General features: G+C 34.5%; 1 protein-coding gene across 12 annotated transcripts in view; it reads left to right on the top strand.

Annotated features, from left to right (window-relative positions):
• Positions 1-20656, top strand: part of MATR3 (matrin 3) — a 47192-nt gene extending 26536 nt beyond the window's left edge. For 3 of the 12 annotated variants that reach the window (XM_046668144.1, XM_046668145.1, XM_046668146.1), the window contains 14 exons: positions 1455-2543; positions 7503-7564; positions 8733-8774; positions 9085-9197; positions 9445-9497; positions 9964-10089; positions 10940-11065; positions 11227-11394; positions 12621-12752; positions 14413-14456; positions 14548-14923; positions 16638-17004; positions 17498-17619; positions 19604-20656. In XM_046668144.1, the coding sequence (XP_046524100.1) occupies positions 1632-2543; positions 7503-7564; positions 8733-8774; positions 9085-9197; positions 9445-9497; positions 9964-10089; positions 10940-11065; positions 11227-11394; positions 12621-12752; positions 14413-14456; positions 14548-14923; positions 16638-17004; positions 17498-17619; positions 19604-19654 (2694 nt within the window). In that variant the 5' untranslated portion in view covers positions 1455-1631 and the 3' untranslated portion in view covers positions 19655-20656. The remainder of the gene's footprint in view (positions 1-1454; positions 2544-7502; positions 7565-8732; positions 8775-9084; positions 9198-9444; positions 9498-9963; positions 10090-10939; positions 11066-11226; positions 11395-12620; positions 12753-14412; positions 14457-14547; positions 14924-16637; positions 17005-17497; positions 17620-19603) is intronic. The other 9 variants (XM_046668153.1, XM_046668154.1, XM_046668151.1 and 6 more) reach the window with 5 other exon arrangements.
• The last annotated feature ends 1507 nt before the right edge of the window (positions 20657-22163 follow it).

The following is a 22163-nucleotide window of genomic DNA, read 5'->3' as shown; positions in this document are numbered from 1 at the left end:
GCATTTCTGTGTCTTTTTAACTTTGTTACATCTTTTTGTGAAATCTAACTAAGTCTTGCCTGTAACTTTTTTTTATACTTCCTCTACCACTGTATTCGTCCAGTGTTTCCTTGCTTTAATCTATCATTGACGGAATTGGTCCCATAATAGACTTGTAACTATTGACTATTGCCTGGTTTTTACTGTAATAAAGTTTAATGTGTAAAACTACCAGTGCTTAGGTGTGTGGGTGATCAAACGTATAAAACTTAACGAAGCAATGCCTCCTTATAGAATTCCGTAGCAAACAATTTAAGACTTAACCTCTGTATGTGATTGTGATTATAAAATTGTTTCATCAAGGACGTTTGTTATGTACATCATTTAACTAATATTTTATGAGAATCACATGTAAATGCTTTGCAAATTCTTATGTAACAATTTCTGAGTTAAAATAATGACTTAAGAAAGAAAATGAAAATAATTTCATCCAGAAACGCATCTTGTGGGATCGTATTCAGAATTTAAATTTCCCAGGTGATTGGGCTATTCTTGTGAAAAGTACAGAAATCTGTGTAAACAAGATCTTGTTTTCATTTTTACCTGTTTCGAGCTCTATGGATGCTGTAGCCCTGAGCATTAAATGAGCGTTGATGGATACTAACTTGGGGAATTTCACTTCTTTAAATCACCTGTACTTCCTGTACCTGGGTTTATTCTTGGGAGGTCGCCTGTTTCTGTACTGACCATGCTTAGTTCTCCTTAGACCTTTTAAGATTAGAAATGAAATACGCACTGCCTGATAAAGGATGGACAGTAAGAAGGCAGTTAGTTATATGGCTTAAATTTGTGCAGAAATCCTTAAACTGTAGGAAGGCACTTATTTTTCTTCACATCTGTCTTCACCTCAAATTGATTTTGCTGCATAAAGGTCTCAACCACTATGTTTGGTCTTAGATCTTATACTAGGTACTTGACACCTAACCTTCATTTACTTGTGATTTTACTTGGTTCTTTCTGATAGTGATAATAGGTCTCATTTTTCTAAAGCAGAATGCAACTGATTCATCTTTGACTTGTTGACCTTGATTTTTTTGCTTGTTTTTAGTCTTCTCCTGAAACTTAAGCATCATACTATAGGGTGTATTTTTATTCTTCTAAAAGAAGAGACCCATCTATATTTTTATTGAAATTTTGATGTACTCAGACATCTAACCTTTCAATTGAAATGTTTTTAAATTCAATATGAAATTCCCTTTAATAAAACTTTAGCATGAAAGACTACTTTTTATATATCTATATGCAGGCTCTGCATACATCTGGAATCTGTTTAAGATATGTGATAAATTTCTTGTAAGTTTGAGATCTTAAATGGTTTTTTTTTTTAATCAACATGATGCATAAGGTTTTTTTTCTTTAAAAAAACGGCATCTACTTAAAGGGATTTATGACTAAAATTGCTTATTTTTCTACAGAGTTGTCTGCTGTTTCTCAGCTTGAAGAAGATTCTACAGTCCTTATTGATCCTTTTTCTTGGCGTTACCATTTTTTGAAGCAAAGTTAACCTAGTTTTCTAGTTTGAGCTTGCTTTTTGGCCATCTTTAAAAAAAATTTTTTTTTAATCTATAAACTAGACAAGAGATAGTTCTACAATGTCCAAGTCATTCCAGCAGTCATCTCTCGGTAGGGACTCGCAGGGTCATGGGCGTGACCTGTCTGCAGCAGGAATAGGCCTTCTTGCTGCTGCTACCCAGTCTTTAAGTATGCCAGCATCTCTTGGAAGGATGAACCAGGGTACTGCACGCCTTGCTAGTTTAATGAATCTTGGAATGAGTTCTTCATTGAATCAACAAGGAGCTCATAGTGCACTGTCTTCTGCTAGTACTTCTTCCCATAATTTGCAGTCTATATTTAACATTGGAAGTAGAGGTCCACTCCCTTTGTCTTCTCAACACCGTGGAGATGCAGACCAGGCCAGTAACATTTTGGCCAGCTTTGGTCTGTCTGCTAGAGACTTAGATGAACTGAGTCGTTATCCAGAGGACAAGATTACTCCTGAGAATTTGCCCCAAATCCTTCTACAGCTTAAAAGGAGGAGAACTGAAGAAGGCCCTACATTGAGTTATGGTAGAGATGGCAGATCTGCTACACGGGAGCCACCATACAGAGTACCTAGGGATGATTGGGAAGAAAAAAGGCACTTTAGAAGAGATAGTTTTGATGATCGTGGTCCTAGTCTCAACCCAGTGCTTGATTATGACCATGGAAGTCGTTCTCAAGAATCTGGTTATTATGACAGAATGGATTATGAAGATGACAGATTAAGAGATGGAGAAAGGTGTAGGGATGATTCTTTTTTTGGTGAGACCTCGCATAACTATCATAAATTTGACAGTGAGTATGAGAGAATGGGACGTGGTCCTGGCCCCTTACAAGAGAGATCTCTCTTTGAGAAAAAGAGGGGCGCTCCTCCAAGTAGCAATATTGAAGACTTCCATGGACTCTTACCGAAGGGTTATCCCCATCTGTGCTCTATATGTGATTTGCCAGTTCATTCTAATAAGGTGAGTTAATGCAACAGATACTTCTAATTTCTTTTACATTGTAGTGCCTATTCTGTATTTACCTATATCTTTTACTCTAATTCTGTAGTCTGATGACACTGAGTTGATCGAGAATTTTTATACTTTTGAGAACACTTACTTTATTTGGAAGGTAATTGTTTTTGAGCATTTTAAACCAGGGCTTTACATTAATACAATCTGCCTAGATTACTTCTGGCCACAAAGCTGTCATCCACTGAGATTATCTTGTTGGTTTTTGGCATCAGTATGTTCTTCTTAATCATATATTTAAGCAGGTTTTTTTGTCTGCTTTGTTGAATTAAGTATATATATATATATATATATTTTGCAGTCAATGTGCTCTGCCATTCAGGATGCTAGATTTCAGCTCTCCATCTGTCTTGATTGCTGATTTGTATGTAGTAAAGATTATTCTTGAACAATTCTCTTTTTTTCCTTATCTGTGGCTACAGGGAAAGAGTTAATGTAGAGCCCTGGTGTTTGTTTCAGTATGTTTCATATTTTAGATTAGTTCATTCTTCCTTTTTTAATTTCCCTTTAACACGAACTCTCATACTATGACTGAAATTTTTCATCATTTTTTTTCTCCTTTTCCACAACTTTCTTCAACATACTTCAGAACTCACTTTTTATTATCCCATATTGCATCTATGCCTTTAGAGACTTGAAAAATCAACTACTGCAGTATCCTGCTCTGTGTTCCTTGTAAGCATATTCTTTTTCTGACTTAGGCTTAGACTTCTGGTATAGTCACTTGAGGAAAAAAAATCTAATTCTCCTTTGCTTTAATTATCACATCTGGCAAAATGGGGACTTTTTCAAAATGCCTTTTTAAATACATTGTCCTTTCTCTTTCAACGTTTTCAGTGTTACTCATTCTCACTGATTTTTTTTTTCAATATATAGTGCAGTTGACTTAAAGTCAACATTATAGCACTCCACTAGCTTGATCTATTATCTGTGACTGTCCATTTTTCCTGATGTGCTGTATAGCTATTCTACTTAACTGGAACATGTTGCTGCCATGAAATTGATTTGATGGTTACTGTTATAGGGTTTTTTCTTTACAGTAACATCTAGAAAGGTCATTTTCTTTTCATATCTAGCCCTTTTAAATGCAGTTTTTTAGTGAGTATTGATTTTTGAGTACACATTAGAGATTTTGTTTTTAATATTTTATTTAAAAGTATTACCATTCAATCCTTTATCTGTGTTTGGAGCTCAGTATTTTTGTCTCAGATAGTTAAGAGAAGAAACTTTGTTTGAATTTACAGAGTACTTTGAAAAAATATCTTTAAAAAGTAATTCTTAGCTAAATATATTTGTATTTCTTAAATCTTTTGAATTAATATGTAAATAGTTAAGTACACAGACAAGGAATATTTTAATTTAATCCATACCAAAGTAAATTAACATCAAATGATAAGTTCATAGATTAATTTTCATTTAAGACACAAACTCATAAAAATTAGAAATTTTTTTTTGATAGCTGTTTTTGGTGTTGTCTTCTTTCAAATTTGTCGGATATACTAAGTATATCATGGAATTTAGTTTTTGTTCAGTGTTGAACTTTAAGTTTTAGGTCCGGTGTGAGTTGTTTTAATGAAAAGGTCAGTTAAATTTTGGTAACTCAAATTTTTTTCCGTTACTTCTTGTCTGTTTGCAGAAATGGCAATATGGCCAGTGTTCTCAGAGAGGATCTCTGAATTCCAAAGAAAATAGCTAGTTACAGTGTCTGAAATGAAAGTGATTCTAAGGGACTTAAAATCTTTGCTACTGGAGTCATCAGAAATCAAAAGCTGTTGAAAGTCTCCTTATCCTGACTTTGAGCAGTAATTTAATCTTGCTACTTGCACATAGAAAAACAGTTCAAATAACAGAAGGAAACCACAAGAGGACTTTAATCAGAGAAAAGTTTCCATTTTTATGTATGATTATTCTTTTCTCTCCACATTTTGCTTACCTTCTAATTCTTGAACAATAAAATTAATAACAATAGCGAATGGATCTAAGTTAACAAAAGAATAGTTTAAAAATACTTGAAACTTTAGATTCAAGAGTAAGTTACCCTACCTAGAACAAGAGGTACTTTTAACCTGTAAAAATGCGTAGGCCCTAGCTAGTTTTGGTAGTGTGTCACAATATAGGAACATTTAAGAATTACCTTACAGACCATTTGTTTTGATTGTTTGATTTACAAAATTTATGGTATTTGTAAATTGGACCAATTTTAAGAAGTTTAAGCACCTGGAATCTCTTAAATGTATTCTAGTTTCCTTAACATAACATGTTCTCTGGGTGTCTGCATTATTGAAAAAATAATTAAATATTCACTTTCAGCAGTGGTCCTTTTTCATTTTATAACTGATATAGAATCAGTGACTTTAGACAAAAATTCCTGTGGTGAAAGAGATAATGGAAATTTTTTAAACGTTTAATCCTGCTCTCTGGTATTGCTGCATAACTTGGAAAATCTGTTCTTTTCATTTAGTGGTAATATTAAATAGCCTACACGATCAAAACTTCTTCTTAATATGAAATAAGAAACTTTTAGGTGAAAAACATCTAATTAGTCATCATCATTTTTGATATTTTAAGTGACTTTCAGTGATGGTGTTGCTTTTAATTCTTTCTAGGTCATTTTAGAACATCAAGTTGCTTTTCTAAACAACCTTAAACTTCCCTCAAATTCCTTTCACTTAAAGCAAACTGCCCACTGCAGCCGTTTTGCTGTCTTATCGCTTGGGTTCGTGTTTTTCCTTTTAGTATTATTCTAGAAGCCCTTAAGTTGTTCTTTTATTCTGCCATTCCAGAAGTGCTTCTCCAAATTATCCTTTCTTTATATAATTTAGGTATCTCAAAGCCATCAAAGTGAATGTAGTTTTCCTAAAGAACTTCTGAATTCAAACAGCAAATTCTTAATCTTTATTCCTCTGTTGTGAGAGTTACCTCAGTGTAGAATCCAAAGATAGAGGTTTTTTTAAAAACCCTTTTGACTCTTATCCTCACCTTAAACCGAACAGTAAAAGATCAAGTGTAGTAGGGCAGATTAGTAATGGGTGGACTTGGGAGGTACATAACTGATTCTTTGATCTTAGCCTTACTTCTACTACTTTGAGAAAGACCAGGCACACGTTAACCATAAGTTTGAACCTTTAAAGAGCATGGGGGATTGGATATAAACAATTTCTGTTCAACTAGATACCCTTTCCATCTCCTATGTATTAGAAGCATGCCTGATAAGGTAACTTTTACTCTTCTCAACACACTATTTCTCAAGGGTATTTTAAATAAAAATTGAATGTTTTTTAGTTCAGAAAATTCCAAGTTAAGGTATTTGTTTAATCCCTCTTCTGAATTTTGTGAACTTTACATATGGCGCCTCTTGCTTACAGCCATTTTAAAAGTGACTTCAACAAGCCAGTGGTCTGTTGCTTTACAAGTACAAACTTTTTATCTCCCAGATATCTGGTTGTAGAGCCAGCTGGAGAGATCTCTTTGAGTTCCTTAGCTGTTAGCCATTATTTTTAAAAGACAGTCTAGCCTTAAGAGATAGTGCCCCAAGTTCTGAGAAGTACCAGTCTGTTTGGATGTGTTCCATCTTAGTTCTTTCACAAGATGTTAGTTAATCCTGTTAGGGTGTAGGAATGTATATAAACTGTTGTAATATAAATCAGTTTTTTAAATTAGGTTCCCATTTATAAAATAGCATTCAGAAGCTTTTCAAAAAGGTATCTCTTGTAATTTGTTTCCTTATTTTAGTTCAGCTCTAAGTGAGACCCCTTTTGAAAACATTGCCTGAACATGTTTTATATTCCAAATATAACTGTATTAGGTAGTGTGGGTATTAGAAAAGTTGCCTCATTTTGTGGGAATTAGTGAAACAATGATACTTGTAAAGCAGGAATTGTAAAACAAGATAGCCTTATAAGCAGTGTAATAATAGTTTACTTTTTTTGAGCACTTTCTGTGTGCCTAGCAGTGTTCTGATAAGCAGGTTACCTTTATTAATTCATTTTCTTTTCACAAAACCCTAGGAGAATATTGAATCACAGTGAATTTAAATAACTCATACCAAGGATTCACGTCTAGTAAGTGGCACCTTGGGAGTGGAACGCAGGCAATCTGGCAGCAGAGCCTACTTTTCCTAATTCCTCTTTCGTATATTGCCTAAAACATTAATCATTTATATGTGAGTTCTTAACTAAAGAAAGGAAAATTGGAAAAAAATAGGAAGAAAGTTAATCCCTTCAAATTTAAAATAACCACAAAGGAGCAAATACTGACAGAATGTAATGTTTCCCTCCCTAAAATTTGGAAACACGCATTCCTGAAATTTGCTTATTTTTGGGAATTATAATGGGAGCTTAGTTTTTTTGATAAATGGGGAGCATTTTTCAGAAAAGCCATTCCTGTTGAATCATCATAGCTTTTTATGGCTGTAGTACACTTGGAACATTCCTCAAAGCCTGGATGAAATTAAAGATTTTTAACTAATTGTTCACATTTGCAGCATATATTTTCTAGAAAAGTAGATATAAGCATGGATATTTTATCATATTTGTATTTCTATAAAAGAGCAGTATGACATGAATAATTCCATTTGGTCCACAGCAGAAATTATCATGTCTAGCTGATCTCAAGGTCAGTTACTATTCTTGATCTTTATTAACTCTATATCTTTTCCCTGTCAGGTCTGTTAGTATGTTAACCAAGTTATCCAGTTTTTCCAAGAATGTGCATGGCGTATTTGAGGGCAGGATCAAGCCACAAGGATTCAGAGAAACGGTTTTAAATTAATGCAGTGCGATTAGTGAATGGGCAAGTGTTTGTACAGCCTATGATATTGCTTCTAGGTTAATATGCTAGAATTTGAATGGATCAAATGAAAATATTTTAGCTTTATTTTGTTAATTCTACTAATTTACTTTGCTGCAGGAGTGGAGTCAACATATCAATGGAGCAAGTCACAGTCGTCGATGCCAGCTTCTTCTTGAAATGTAGGAGTTTGAAATACCTTTAAAGCATCCTTATCGTGAATCAGAAACAGCCATTGATTGGTTTTTGGGAGTCCATCATTTACTTGTAATATCTACATTGTTGTTACTGCATAGTGATACTGTCGTGGCGATACTAATTACAAACAAAATGTTTATATGGAATATTACATGCACTGATAGTGGTACTTTATTTCATACTAATTCTAGGATAAATAAACATTGACTCTATATAAATTGGAAGAATTTTTAATAGACTTAGTTAAAGATAGCCTGTAATACGTAGAATAGATTCTTAAGAGCATTTTCAATAACAGTAATACATGCTCTAAAAACATGGAAGATACAGAAAAGAGGGAGGAGTCATTAGAAGTTAGTTGTGGAACAGAGTCCTTGAGGATGTGCTTTTTTGCTTTTGAGCAAAAAGGTATTTAGTTCTGAGTTTAAGCTGCTAGAATGAAATTGAATTCCTAAAGAATCTCCCTGCCTAAGCAGCACACAATACCCATTGTTCATTGGAGTGGCAATTTTCACATATGCCTAGTTTATGTTGGGGCTGTTCTTTCTAGTGCTGCAACTCCACTCTGCTTTTGGTATTTAATACTGGAGAAGGAAAATTTGTGGTCAGTTCTTGTTTCCCTATATATCCCACATTTCCAGTTCCTCATGCAGCATTTTTCCTCCTTATGACTTAACAAATATAGAAAAGAATTAATTTCAACAAAAAATCATGTGCTGCAAAACAACGGTTTGGTCTACGGACCGCATATATAACTTGGGCTCATAAGATTAGTACTATATAGCCTAGGTATGTGGCAGGCTATACTATCTAGGTTTGTGTAAGTACACTCTATGATGCTGGCACAGCGACAAAATTGCCTAACGACACATTTCTTAGAATGTATCCCTGTCGTTAAGCAATGCATGATTGTACATTCGCCTTCATTTTCAAGCAATACAGAACAAGTTTATTCAATACATTTGGATTAATTTGAAGTTCTCAAATTTTCCTTTAGAAATATCTATATGACATGTTTTAAACTGTAATATTTCTAACACTTACTCTCATATAACTTTACTAATAAATAATCTCTATTTTAAAGGCCAAAACAAGGCTACTCTCTGAAAAGGACAGTTTTATTTTAAAGTTAATTTTCTGGTCTTTTTAAAGCTACCCAGAATGGAATCCTGACAATGATACAGGACACACAATGTAAGTTAAAATTTTTAAGCTATTGTTTGTAAAGGAGATCAATCTAAGGAATTCAGGTTAAACTTTCAACATTTGATAAACAAAATTTTTTCTGAATTTCTTTATTGACTATAAAAGAATTTTTAGAAACTATTTTATATAGCAATTTTTATTTTATTGATATTACAGATTTTCCCTAGTTACTTCACACATAATTGTCCCCAAAGATTGGAATCATAGCCATACAAGGGGTGTTTTAACAATAAATCTTAATTATTTCTGATGGACCTGTTTATCAGATGTTTTATATTTCATGTCTTCACATTACTAGGGGTGATCCATTCATGTTGCAGCAATCTACAAACCCAGCACCAGGAATTTTGGGACCTCCACCTCCATCCTTTCATCTTGGGGGACCAGCAGTTGGACCAAGAGGCAATCTGGGTGATTATAAACTTCATGTTACCTTTCCCTAAGAGCTTTTACCATAAAAATTAAATGCGATGATTATAGGCAAAAGAAGGCTCATTGAAATGTTCAAAAATAACATTGCATGAAAAGACATGGTACTCATGATATTTTTAATAGCATTTCATTTGTGTTTGAAAAATGTCCATTTTTCAATTAAAATAGCCTATTATAGCAAGTGTATTTATTACAAGACTGAAAAAAACACTTTTTCCCCATAAAGGTGCTGGAAATGGGAACCTGCAAGGACCAAGACACATGCAGAAAGGCAGAGTGGTCAGTAATACAACTCTTGCTTTTACTATATTTGCTGTTTTGAGGAATGTGATTTGACTTAAATCGTTGCTAATTGAATCTGTCTCACAACTCCTTACTATAGGAGGACTGCTACTGTTTGAAAACCATCAGCTCTTTTACGTGACAGTGATAAGAGCTATAACTTTTTCATATGCCCATAGGCTGGAGGTCTCGCCTTGATTCAGAGTCTTAGGAACTTTGCTATCCGATTATGTACACAGTATTCAAGTTACAAATCAGTGCAGAGACTGGTTTCTGAAACTGAGGTTTACCCCAATGATGTTTGATTTCCTGTGTGGCATTTAAATTCTCTAGAATGTTATGGGTTGCTATTTTAAATGCTTCATCTGTTCTGGTTAACTATAGAGTATAAAAGTTCTAATGCGTAACCTGTTTCATATCGCTTTTAAAGAGATTTTTGACTTGATTTTTTCCTAATGGATAGGAAACTAGCCGAGTTGTTCACATCATGGATTTTCAGCGAGGGAAAAACTTGAGATATCAACTATTACAGCTGGTAGAACCATTTGGAGTCATATCGAATCATCTGATTCTAAATAAAATTAATGAGGTATGAGTTGAAATAAGTTTACTATTCATTCATTACTAAAAAATATCCTAAAGGAATTCATGATTTTGTATTAGAACTCAATCTTAAACCATCAATATGGAATGTAATAGAGGAAAAAGCCCATATTTAAAGTACATCAACAATAAATTCTAGGGGCCGCCCTGTGGCCGAGTGGTTAAGTTTGCGCGCTCCGCTTTGGCGGCTGAGGGTTTCGCTGGTTTGAATCCTGGGCGCGGACATGGTGCCGCTCATCAGGCCACGCTGAGGCGGCATCCCGCATGCCACAACTAGAAGGACCCACAACTAAAAATACACAACTGTGTACTGGGGGGGGTTTGGGGGAAAAATTTTAAAAGATAATAAATTCTAGTGCAGTTGTCCCTGCATATCTGTGGAATATGGAGGGGCTGGCTGTAGTCATCATACTATGCTGTTTTATGTAAGGGACTTGAGCATCCTTGGATTTTGGTATCTGAGGGGAGTTCCTGGAACCAGTCCCCCTTTGGACTAGTGGATTATTAGTAACTTTATAAATCGTGATCCATAAGCAGTAAAATTGTCATTATTACTAAACTATGTTAAGGGCTGTAAAAGGATAATTCTTTGGAAAACCATTTCAGACTTCTACCAAATCGTTATTTCAGATCTAGTAGGCATAATAAATGATATTTTTAGTAGCATGAAGATGATAAAATCTGAGATGACCTTTAACAAACTAGCAAATTAACAATGTTGGTTTTTCTGCTTTTAGATTCTCAAAAATGCTTTCTATTTAATGGTTAAATATATAAATATATGTAGAAAGACTTTGAGCCTTTTTTTTTTAACTAATTTTTTTGTACACTTTCAGGCATTTATTGAAATGGCAACCACAGAAGATGCTCAGGCTGCAGTGGATTATTATACAACCACACCAGCATTAGTATTTGGCAAACCAGTGAGAGTTCATTTATCGCAGAAGTATAAAAGAATAAAGGTAAATCTGTTTTTTCCAGATTGGTATCACCAACCATTTAATACATCTTTTTAATTTGTTTAGCTGTTTAAAATTGTTGCTAATAACTAGAGTAATATTAACTAATAATTATAGCATACCTACCAACATTTGACTTGAACTTTTTTTTCTATTTATTAAAGAAACCTGAAGGGAAACCAGACCAGAAGTTCGATCAAAAGCAAGAGCTTGGACGTGTGATACATCTCAGCAATTTACCTCATTCTGGCTATTCCGACAGTGCTGTCCTCAAGCTTGCTGAGCCTTATGGGAAAATAAAGAATTATATACTGATGAGGATGAAAAGTCAGGTAATATACATGTAGAGGTTTTGAAAAAAAATTATTTCGTAAAGTGCTTTGAGATTTTTGTGCGTCTCTTCATTTTTAGTTAAGAAGGCGAAGGGAATCATTTTATCTTCTCATAGATAAGTTTTCTTAGCCAGTGATAAATGGTGTATTTTTTTAAGTCATAGCAGGTGCTCAAGGTGTGAAGGATTAAATACTGAAAAGTATAAAGTGGAAAGTAAAGAACTCTTCTCTTGCCCAGGCTAGTAATGCTATTTATTTCCAGGATTTGCTTTGGAAGTTCTAACTGAATACGAGTATACTTTTTTCTTACTTCAACTGGGATAATATTGTACTGTTGCTTTCCAGTTTATACATGGTTCCATTGGGTAAACTAATGAATTTAACTTCCTAAGTTGCTGGCTATTTAGAGTTGCTGGGTTTTTTGGCTTATACTGTTGGTGCTGCTATGGACTTTGCGACCTGTGAAATGTTGTGCTGTTTTTTTTGTTTTGTTTTGAGGAAGATGAGCGCTGAGCTAACATTTGCTGCCAATTGTTCTCTTTTTGCTGAGGAAGACTGGCCCTGAGTTAACATCCGTGCCCATCTTCCTCTACTTTATATGTGGGACGCCTGCCAAAGCATGGCTTGCTGAGCAGTGCCATGTCCGTACCCGGGATCCGAACTGGCAAACCCCGGGCCACCGAAGCTGAACGTGCACACTTAACGGCTGGGCCACCGGGCTGGCCCCAATGTTGCATATTTGTATGCATATAATTGAAGGATAAAATTTCAGGATGAAATTTTGGATCTTGATAATTGCTTTCTTCACTTTGATATTGCCAAATTGCTCTTCAAAAAATAGTGCCACCTTATAATCACACCAGCATTATCTTGGAGTGCTTTATTTTTATCTTAAGGCTTTTGTAACAGCATTCTGAGATGATATTCTTCCAGACTTTCATTTTTTCCTTAATTTTAGTTCTTACAGTATTTTGAGTGGTATCTTCTAAGCTTATTACTTTAGTTTTTTGTGGAAAGACTGCATATAGGTGATTTAATATTTGGTGCTACTTTGTAAAGCTGACAAAGTAAAATAATGTTGTCCTTATTTTATTGGGTGACTTAACTCTTACCAGTGTCTCTGTGCTAAAGATTAAATTTTCCTAACAAGTGGATAGAAAAAACAATGGGCACTAGAGTTCTAAACAATTCTCTGAAAAATAATGTTCTTTCTAATTTTTTTTAAGGCCTTTATTGAGATGGAGACCAGAGAAGATGCAATGGCAATGGTTGACCACTGTTTGAAAAAGGCCCTTTGGTTTCAGGGGAGATGTGTGAAAGTTGACCTCTCTGAAAAATATAAAAAACTGGTACTGAGGGTATGTAGTACTTGGTTCATCCTCATTATAAAGTTTGTTTTCATGAATTTCAAGCCAAAATATTCTTTTATATATTTTTTAATTAATTTTTTTTGCTGAGGAAGATTTGCCCTAAGCTAAAATTTGTACCAATCTTCCTCTATTTTGTATGTGGGTTGCTGCCACAGCATGGATGCCAACGAGTGGTATAGGTCCACACCCAGGAACTGAACCTGGGCTGACAAAACAGTGTGCCCTAAACTTAACCACTAGTCCATGGGGCCAAGCCCTCTTAGCAATATTTTGATGTGCTAAGAATATAGGGTTTGGTTATTGAAAGAGAGCAACCTTTTCTCTCTTTCTGGTCATCTTCAGTAGCAGTAGTCTTTTTGTTTGTTTGTTTGTTTGTTTTGAGGAAGATTAGCCCTGCGCTAACGTCTGCTGCCAATCCTCCTCTTTTTGCTGAGGAAGACTGGCCCTGAGCTAACATCTGTGCCCATCTTCCTCTACTTTATATGTGGGACGCCTGCCACAGCATGGCTTATCAAGTGATGCCATGTCCACACCCAGGATTTGAACCAGTGAACCGCGGGCCACTGAAGCAGAACATGCAAACTTAACTGCTGTGCCGCTCGGCTGGCCCCAGAAATAGTTTTTTAACTGATGTTCTGTAAAATTTGAACAGAGTTCTGCTACCAAAATGTTTACTATCATGCATCGCTTTACAGTGGGGTTACATTCTTGAGAAATGCCTTGTTAGCCGATTTCATTTTTGTTCAAACATCATATAGAGTGTACTGATGAAGGGGAACAAAATTTGCTGCCCCAAAATGTGTCTCTTTAACATGGGGATTATTTTAGGCTGATTGTTTTTAAGAAACAAAAGACTGAGCAAGTTTTTCTTGTTACCTCCCCCTTAACTGCCAAAAGAATTCAGATTAAAAAACTTGTCTCAGGAAGCCAGCTGTTACCTTAGCATAACGTGAACTAGGTGGTAGACAGGAATCTAGAAAAACCTGTTTGTTGGTCTCAGTTCTTCGTTCTTCTGTTTCTGTGTGGCCAAACACTTGTTTTCCAAACGTTTGCTCTTTTTCACCTACCTGTGAATCGCCTGCCTTCCCTTTGAAGTCCCTGAGTCTCCCCACCCCCAACATCATCTTTTGTCTTTAGCTGAGGGTGGTATTTAAGGTAAGAGCTTCTGCCAAATTACTTGGTTTTCCTGGATTTCTCCCACGTATATATGTTTTTAAACTTTTGTTTTTCTCCTGTTAATCTGTCTCCTGTCAGTTTAATTTAGACCAACCAGAAGAACCTAGAAACCTAAAGGAAAATTTCTTCCTCCTTGCAGTACTTAAGCAAACCTAGATGGTATAGTCTACTACACACCTAGGCTATGTGGTCCTAATCTTAGGGGCCCACCATCATGTATGTGATTCATCATTGACGGAAACGTTGTCATGTGGCACATTACTGTATTATCCACTGCTCTATTGAAATGTTGATTGTAATGAGCTGCTGGCTATGGGCAGCTTAAATTCGTAGGTATGGTTACAGGGATTGAATAAGCGTAGTTGATTATATAAACGATGGTCATCAATTATTAGTTAATTGGGTAATTACATTCTGCAAACGAATATATTCTAATGCATTTCTGTAACTTCTGCAAAATTTTGTCTTTTAGATTCCTAACAGAGGCATTGACTTACTGAAAAAAGATAAATCTCGGTAATTTCATTTTTGTGTATATTAACTAGTATATTAAAGTTTTGTTTTTCAACTCAGGAGACTTAATTGAGCTGTATCTTTTTGATTTCAGAAAAAGATCTTATTCTCCAGATGGCAAAGAATCTCCAAGTGATAAGAAATCCAAAACTGATGGCTCCCAGAAGACTGAAAGTACAACTGAAGGTAAAGAACAAGAAGAGAAGTCGGGTGAAGATGGTGAAAAAGATACAAAGGATGACCAGGCGGAACAAGAACCTAATATGCTTCTTGAATCTGAAGATGAGCTACTCGTAGATGAAGAAGAAGCGGCAGCACTGTTAGAAAGTGGCAGTTCAGTGGGAGATGAGACAGATCTTGCTAATTTAGGTGATGTGGCTTCTGATGGGAAAAAGGAACCTTCAGACAAAGCTGTGAAAAAAGATGCAAATACAAGTGCTTCAGCAGCTGCAAAGAAAAAGCTTAAAAAGGTAAAGGAAGATTTTTATGTTGGCCTGTTTTAATAGGAAACTAGATCAAATAAATGTTTCAAATTATGTACCCTAGCAGGGTCAGATTAAAGAGAACTGGTTGTTTAGGAAAAAAATCAGATATGAACCATAATACTTTAAACTCTGCAATAAATAGATTGAATACGATTTTTTATTATAGTTGGGAAAAAATATGAATACGATTTTTTATTATAGTTGGGAAAAAATATCAAATCACAAAGGGAGCTTCTTAGTAATGAAGGAGAAAGACTTAAAACTATATATGATTCTGTATTGTAGTTGTAGTGTGTAAGTACAGGTAGGCAGCCTTATAGTTCAGCTTGTTTTTAAAAAGATGGGGTATGAGTTTACAGTAAGTTAACTGATCTAAAATACTTCTTAAAACATTTTGCCACTCATTCAGAAATTGTTGAATTTGAAGAATTTTCCTATTTAAGAAAAATGTAAGCTTAATCAGATACTCTAATAGCTTTTAAAACATGTTTCATAGAACACATCACATGTAAGCACATTTAAGGTGAATATGAATATAAAAATACACTCACGGGGACCAGCCCGGTGGCTCAGCAGTTAAGTGTACACATTCTGCTTCGGTGCCCCGGGGTTCACCAGTTCGGATCCCAGGTGCAGATATGGCACCGCTTGGTAAGCCATGCTGTGGTAGGTGTCCCACATATAAGGTAGAGGAAGATGGGCACAGATGTTAGCTCAGGACCAGTCTTCCTCAGCAAAAAGAGGACTATTGGCAGCAAATGTTAGCTCAGGGCTAATCTTCCTCAAAAAAAAAAAAAAACACACACACACACACACACAAAAAAACCATGGTGTACTGGCTACCTTCATTAAGGATTAGAGCATTAAAATGTCTTTGAAGCCCATTATGTTAAATGGCTCTTAATAGGCGATTTTTGTAATCTTAGTCCATTGGCCCCTTCTAAGCAACACTCAGCTGTTAGAAAACTAATACTTATCTCCAGATTTTGATGGCTTAGTCAAAGAACATAGTCTTAAGGTTATTTTTCTGGCTGAAGTAGATGGTTGTTATGTAATGTGTTTGCACTCTTAAGAGCTGATAATTATTGAACATTTATTACATGCTATAAATTTTTGTAAGCTCTATGTGTGTGCTAATAAGTTCTCATAATAACCATATGTGGTAGATAGCTTTGTCATCCCTGTTGCATGAATGAGGCAATTAAGGCATGGAAAAGTTCAATAAATTGTCTCTAGTCATACTGCTTATAAGAGGCAGAGCCAAAATTTAAACCTTAAGCAGTCATGCTCCCCAGTTTGATTTTTTTTTTTTTTTTTAACCACAACCCTATTAGACTGTGTTCCCTTAAACAAGAGTTATATCGTAGGATACTGTCTTCCAAAGGATCTCATTCAACTACTTTTATCAAATCAGTTCTTTGGTACATTCCCTAAAAGCATAGTAGTCTGAGAAAGTGTAGAATATCAGTGTCTTTATATCATTTATTTTCTGCTCTTTCTGTGAGGCAAGACTAAAGTTTTAAAAGAAGCTGTCAGTTTTTTTTTTTAAAAAGTCAGTCATCTTGAAGAAGAAAGGAAAAAGTCAATATTTTGAGAGCATGAATAAAGACAAAGACGCTATCCCTTTCCCTTCAAGTAAAGCAAATGGAAGGGATGCTGCAGGATAATTGTTGCAGAGTAAATTTGTCTTTCTTAACAGCGTCGTTTCCCAGGGAGTATGGAAGGTTTTGTCACTCTAGATGAGGTTGGTGATGAGGAAGATTCGGAACTTCAGAAACTTCGTAAATCGGGCATGGCATTTAAATCTGGTGACAAAAATGATGATGGTTTGGTTGAAATTAAGGTGGACAAGATCGAGGAACTTGATCAAGAAAACGAAGCAGCGTTGGAAAATGGAATTAAAAATGAGGAAAATACAGAACCTGGCGCTGAATCTGCTGAGAATGCTGATGATCCCAACAAGGATACAAGTGAAAATGCAGATGGCCAAAGCGATGAAAACAAGGAGGACTATACAATCCCAGATGAGTATAGAATTGGACCGTATCAGCCCAATGTTCCTGTTGGTGAGATTTAAGGCTTTGTTCTTCCCTTCTCACCCTCCCCAAACTCTTAGTAAATAAGATTCCTAAATTGGTCTTACATAAGTTCTGATGGCATATTAAATTTATGTCTATGCAGAATAATTTGTAAATTTTAATTGATATATTCTCTTTTCTTCTTATCCATGTCTTCTGATTTTGTATTCTTTTATCATCATTCCACGATATGTTCTCTTTTCTCCTCATAAAGGTTTCTCAGAATTTCACATTGCTTTCTGTTTTGTTTATCTGTTCTATTTCTGCTTTTTAAAGAGTATAACTAGGTGGGACCTCAGGCGTCAATTAAGTACAAAGTATTAACTAATAATGTCATGGTTTTTTTGTTTTGTTTTAGCTTAGGCCATATTGGACTTGTCACAGGTGTTATTCAAATTATATTGACAGAAAAAAAGATTTGAGAACACTAATTAAAATCTTCAGTTTACTGAATTTGTAAGAATGTATGTTTGTGTTCTAGGTATAGACTATGTGATACCTAAAACAGGGTTTTACTGTAAGCTGTGTTCACTCTTTTATACAAATGAAGAAGTTGCAAAGAATGCTCATTGCAGCAGCCTTCCTCATTATCAGAAATTAAAGGTAAGGCTGAATCTAAAAGAGGAGAGTTCTTTTGTCACAACTAACACATCATGTAAACCCATGGAAAGTAAAATGTGTTCAGTACTTTCTATGAACCCAGCTCAATGCTTTATCCTGGAGACAACAGTTTTCTTCCTTTATTGATGGGCCTTAAACAGTTTAATGAATTCTAGAAGCATCTGTTGAGCCTCTTTCTATAGAATAGAATGTTGAGCCTCTTTCTATAGAATTCTATAGAATGCTCAAATGATGATAATTTAGTAATTTCTAGCCATGTTATAAATTCTGTGATATAAAATTATGTAAGTATTCTCAAATGGATGTTCGAGTAATTTCTCTAATTTGGAAGATACTGGAGGCCTGAAAGTCAAGTGGAATAATGTAAAGCTTTTCCAACTTTATAAAGTGCCATGTCCCTTCATACTTAATGATTTTATGTTGACTTTAAGTTATTATTGACACTTCAGTAAGTTTTATGACCAGTAGAATATGAAGGCAGAAGGATGAATGAATAAAGCATAACATAAAGAATAACAAATTCCTATTTGATTATCTTGAAATTTGATATTTCAGTTAGTGGCTTCTTTGAGGACTAAGTATTTAAATAGGAGGAGTTACTCAATTGTAAATAACTTGGTTTTTTTACACTGCTTTATAATGTAAAGCTGTTAGAGTATTCAGTCATCAAACATGTTCTGTGTGTTGGCTAGATGGATAGAGACAGCCTTGAATTTAGGAGATAATTCTAGTTCTTGGCTGAATCATTTGTTCTAAATGTAAGTGTTCTTTGCTGCCTATATATCTCTCTCTGTATCTTACCGTCATGGATATGAAAGAAGAATGGTGGTGATTTTCAACAGTAGCAGCAATTTAATATAAATATTTTATCTGCCTTGATGTTAAGCTGTTTGGGGGCAGAAACTATACATACTACTAAAAGAGTACTTATATAATAGAGAAGTGGTTTGTGGGTAGTTGATTCTTGTATAAACAGTATCATTCCATCTGATATTTTCTACCTATTCTAACTTTCTAGATATTTGTTCTATTGGAGGTGGCTCTCTTTATTATTTCCTTCTATTTTAATGGAACTTTATCAACTTCATTAAATTATTGTGCAATACAATATCTCCCTAATGATAAACGACTTGATACTTTCCTAATTGGGTTTTCCCCCCCTTTTTAAATGTGTAATGGCTTTTAACCCTTTTCATCGATTTGCAATAACTATAGAGTTGATAAATTCCAGTGAAAAAGAAACTTTTGATTTTTAGATTAGATTTTTAATTTTTTTATTATTTTCTTTCTTCCTTTTTTTTTTTTTTGTGTGTGTGTGTGTGTGTGTGTGTGTGTGTGTGTGTGTGTGTGTCTACTTCCATTAATGTCTTAACAGATCTCTGGTGTCCAGGAACCCTAGAAGTTACAGGTCTAATACAGGGGTCAGCCAGCTACACTTGTGGCCACCCTGCTTTTGTAAATAAAGTTTTATTGGAACCCAGACATGATCATTCATTTTAGTATTGTCTACAGCTGCTTTTATTGCTATAACAGCAGAATTGAGTAGTTGGAACAAAGACTGAATGGCCCACAAACCTAAAAATATTTATTACTGACCCTTTAAGATAACGATTGCCTGCTGGGTTTAGTGGAAGGGGCATTGAATAAATGCACATCATTTTAACTAATCTATGTTCTTGGAGTAGCAGGAGTTCTTCTATGTAACTCTGGTCTTTGTTTTCTCATCTCGCAATGTTAGTTGCACATTGAAATAACCGTTTTTCACATTTTATCATTTTTTCCCCATGCTTTATTGTGGTGTCCTGTGAACCAGTTTAGTTTTGTACGCTAACTAATAAAAATAGCTGAATCTTAAAAATATTGATAAGGTTTTGGTTAATAAACTTGGATAGAATATTTTGGAGTTAATCCATTTGTTATGTTTCTTAAGTGACTTAATCCCTGTAATTTTATTTTTTCTTTTCAGAAATTTCTGAATAAATTGGCAGAAGAACGCAGGCAGAAGAAGGAAGCTTAAGACGTGCAAGAAGCTTGATTTCAAAGAAAATAATGGTTCTTTGTTTTTAATGTTAACCTTTTTTTAAATATACTGATAGTTAGAAGAAAACTATTGTACTCTTTTGTTTTAGTGGAAAAATAATAGATGTCTGTTCATGTGTTGTGTTATAGCAAAAATACATACACGGTTAAGTTAATGAAAAATTGTTTTTGTTTTATCAGAATGGTAACAGACAGTACTTTGTAGAGACTGACTTTGTAAGCTACTTAAGACAACTTGCACCACTAAGAAAAAGATGCATAGAACCATTCAGAGAAATGAAATTTAGTAGTTCCAAGCTTCAAAGAAATGTCAACTTTGATTCCATTCAATAAAGAACAAAACCAATTGTATTTTTATTACTTTCATCTGAAACATTCCACATTTTAATCTGAGCCTTGCAGACTTTTTATTTGGATTTTGAAGCTTTTTTTGGTTGCGTTTCATTTTTGGAGAACTTCATTAATGTCAGATTGGCAATTAAGATACAGGTGCAGTTTTCTTTTAATGTCATGCTGTTGTTTAGGTAATAAGATATATTAAGTAACTGGCTTTAGATTTTGTAATTTTTTCCCTAAGTTCCTGCTAGATTTTGTATTCTAGTAGTCAATGTATTTTCAGTGAAATGTAAAAATATTCCCGTTCTCTTTCACCAGTATTAATTTCTTGAGATCTTATTGCTTGTCACTTGAATCCTGTAGCTGTCATACATCTGGTATAAGCAACATTTGATTTTTGAAGTGTGTAGACCATCTCTTAATATTTCCAAGATGTAATTTTACATTTCTGCATTTTAAAAACAGTTTGGCCATAATCTAGACGCACGCTTCTAATTCATATACCTGCACATGTGACCTTTGTGAACAGAAATTTGCATGTATGATCTGTGTTTACTTGTAACTTTCTGGTTATATACTGCTTATATCTGTGGATTCAAGTTTCTGAAGTGAATATCAATAAAAAAAAAACTTAGGCCATGTTCATTGGTTATACATGTTTGGAATGTTAACCAATATATTTGTCAGTTGTGATTATTATTCACTGTTACACTTTTTTGCATGCTTTAACAAATTACTACATTTTTAATCTGAAGTATTCTAAAGACTGCTACTAAAGATCTGAGTTTTAAAGTTTTTGGTGCTGGTGGATTTCTTGTTCCTGTTACATAACTAAAAATGGGGCTATTCATGGTTTTTTAAAACCTTGGGAGTTTTAACATGCTAAGGGTAAAGAAATAGCAAAAGCTTGTGTTTAGACATTTCTAAGTACTTAACAATAAAATTGGAAATAACATGGAATAGTGAGAATTAATTCTACCAGCCTTTCAAAACATGTTGGGATTCTTAAGGGATTTTCTGTTGCCAAAAAGCAATTTTTTAAAAAATTTAATAAAGAACTTAGATTCTCTTTGAAACTCATAGGTCCAAGGATATTAAAGGATATGTCAAATAGTTGGATGAAATGTTAAAGTCTACCTTTGAAGGGTGGGTGATGTGTTTTTAATGTAACATGCACAAAAAATCCTTGCCAGTTTACTTCTGCAGTTTAATTTTGGCCTTTACTAATTATCCACTTTTGCTTAATTCCAACTTTTAAAACTAACAGCAACTACACAAAACATTACGTGTACAATGGAATCCCTAATTATTTCCTGTCAATGATAGTTTTTTTCCATAGGTCCTACTTTCTTGGATGTACCAAATTGTAGAAAAGAATATTTTCATTTGATAGCATTTTGAAATAAGAAATTCTTTTGAATAAGCTGCTAGTGATCAATAAATCAGTAACAGCTATTTCCCAGAATATGGCAAACTTTTATTTAAAAGGAATATTTCCACTTACACCTACTGTAAAATTTAAGAACCTTTTTCCCCACCACCATTTTAGCATTTTGTTTAATCTTCTGTTAATCTGCTGTCTGAGGGAAACTTTTTGAAACGTGTTTGTTTTCCAGTTATTTTTTTTTTTAACCCATTCTTGATAAATTAGGGCTCTGAGAATGACCCTGGTAAGGCTTGAGTTGGCTAGCTGTAGCGTTGATTTGAGTATCCTAAAAAGAATTTTATTTAAAATAAATTTTGTTAATGAGGAAGGTGAATTTCTGGCCACAGAGTACCACCATCATCTCCTCTAGAGATTTTAAATGGTATGACTCTAAAGAACTTTTAAGGTTGTATCCATTCTCTGAATTCTTTCTGAGAGAGAGAAGTTCCCTCACCCCCTCTTTTTAGAGTGACGGGGATGAGAAAAGGAAGTATACACTATTAAGTGTTATGGCAAGTATTAAGGTTATAAAACGGGAAGAGTACACACAGTTTTTGCCTAGCATTCACAATGGATTTGTGGTGGCTTTGAACACTAAAATACAACATTACCATGAGTAAAAATTTTGACAAAAGATGCTCATGCTATGTTGTAGAAATCTGCAGGAATACTGCAGAACATTTTTTTTTTAAGATTTTATTTTTCCTTTTGCTCCCCAAAGCCC

Source organism: Equus quagga, chromosome 7 (assembly GCF_021613505.1).
Source record: "Equus quagga isolate Etosha38 chromosome 7, UCLA_HA_Equagga_1.0, whole genome shotgun sequence".
Classification (NCBI taxonomy): Eukaryota; Metazoa; Chordata; class Mammalia; order Perissodactyla; family Equidae; genus Equus; species Equus quagga.
The sequence above is the reverse complement of the archived record's forward strand: the minus strand, read 5'-3'. Positions and strand labels throughout refer to the sequence as shown.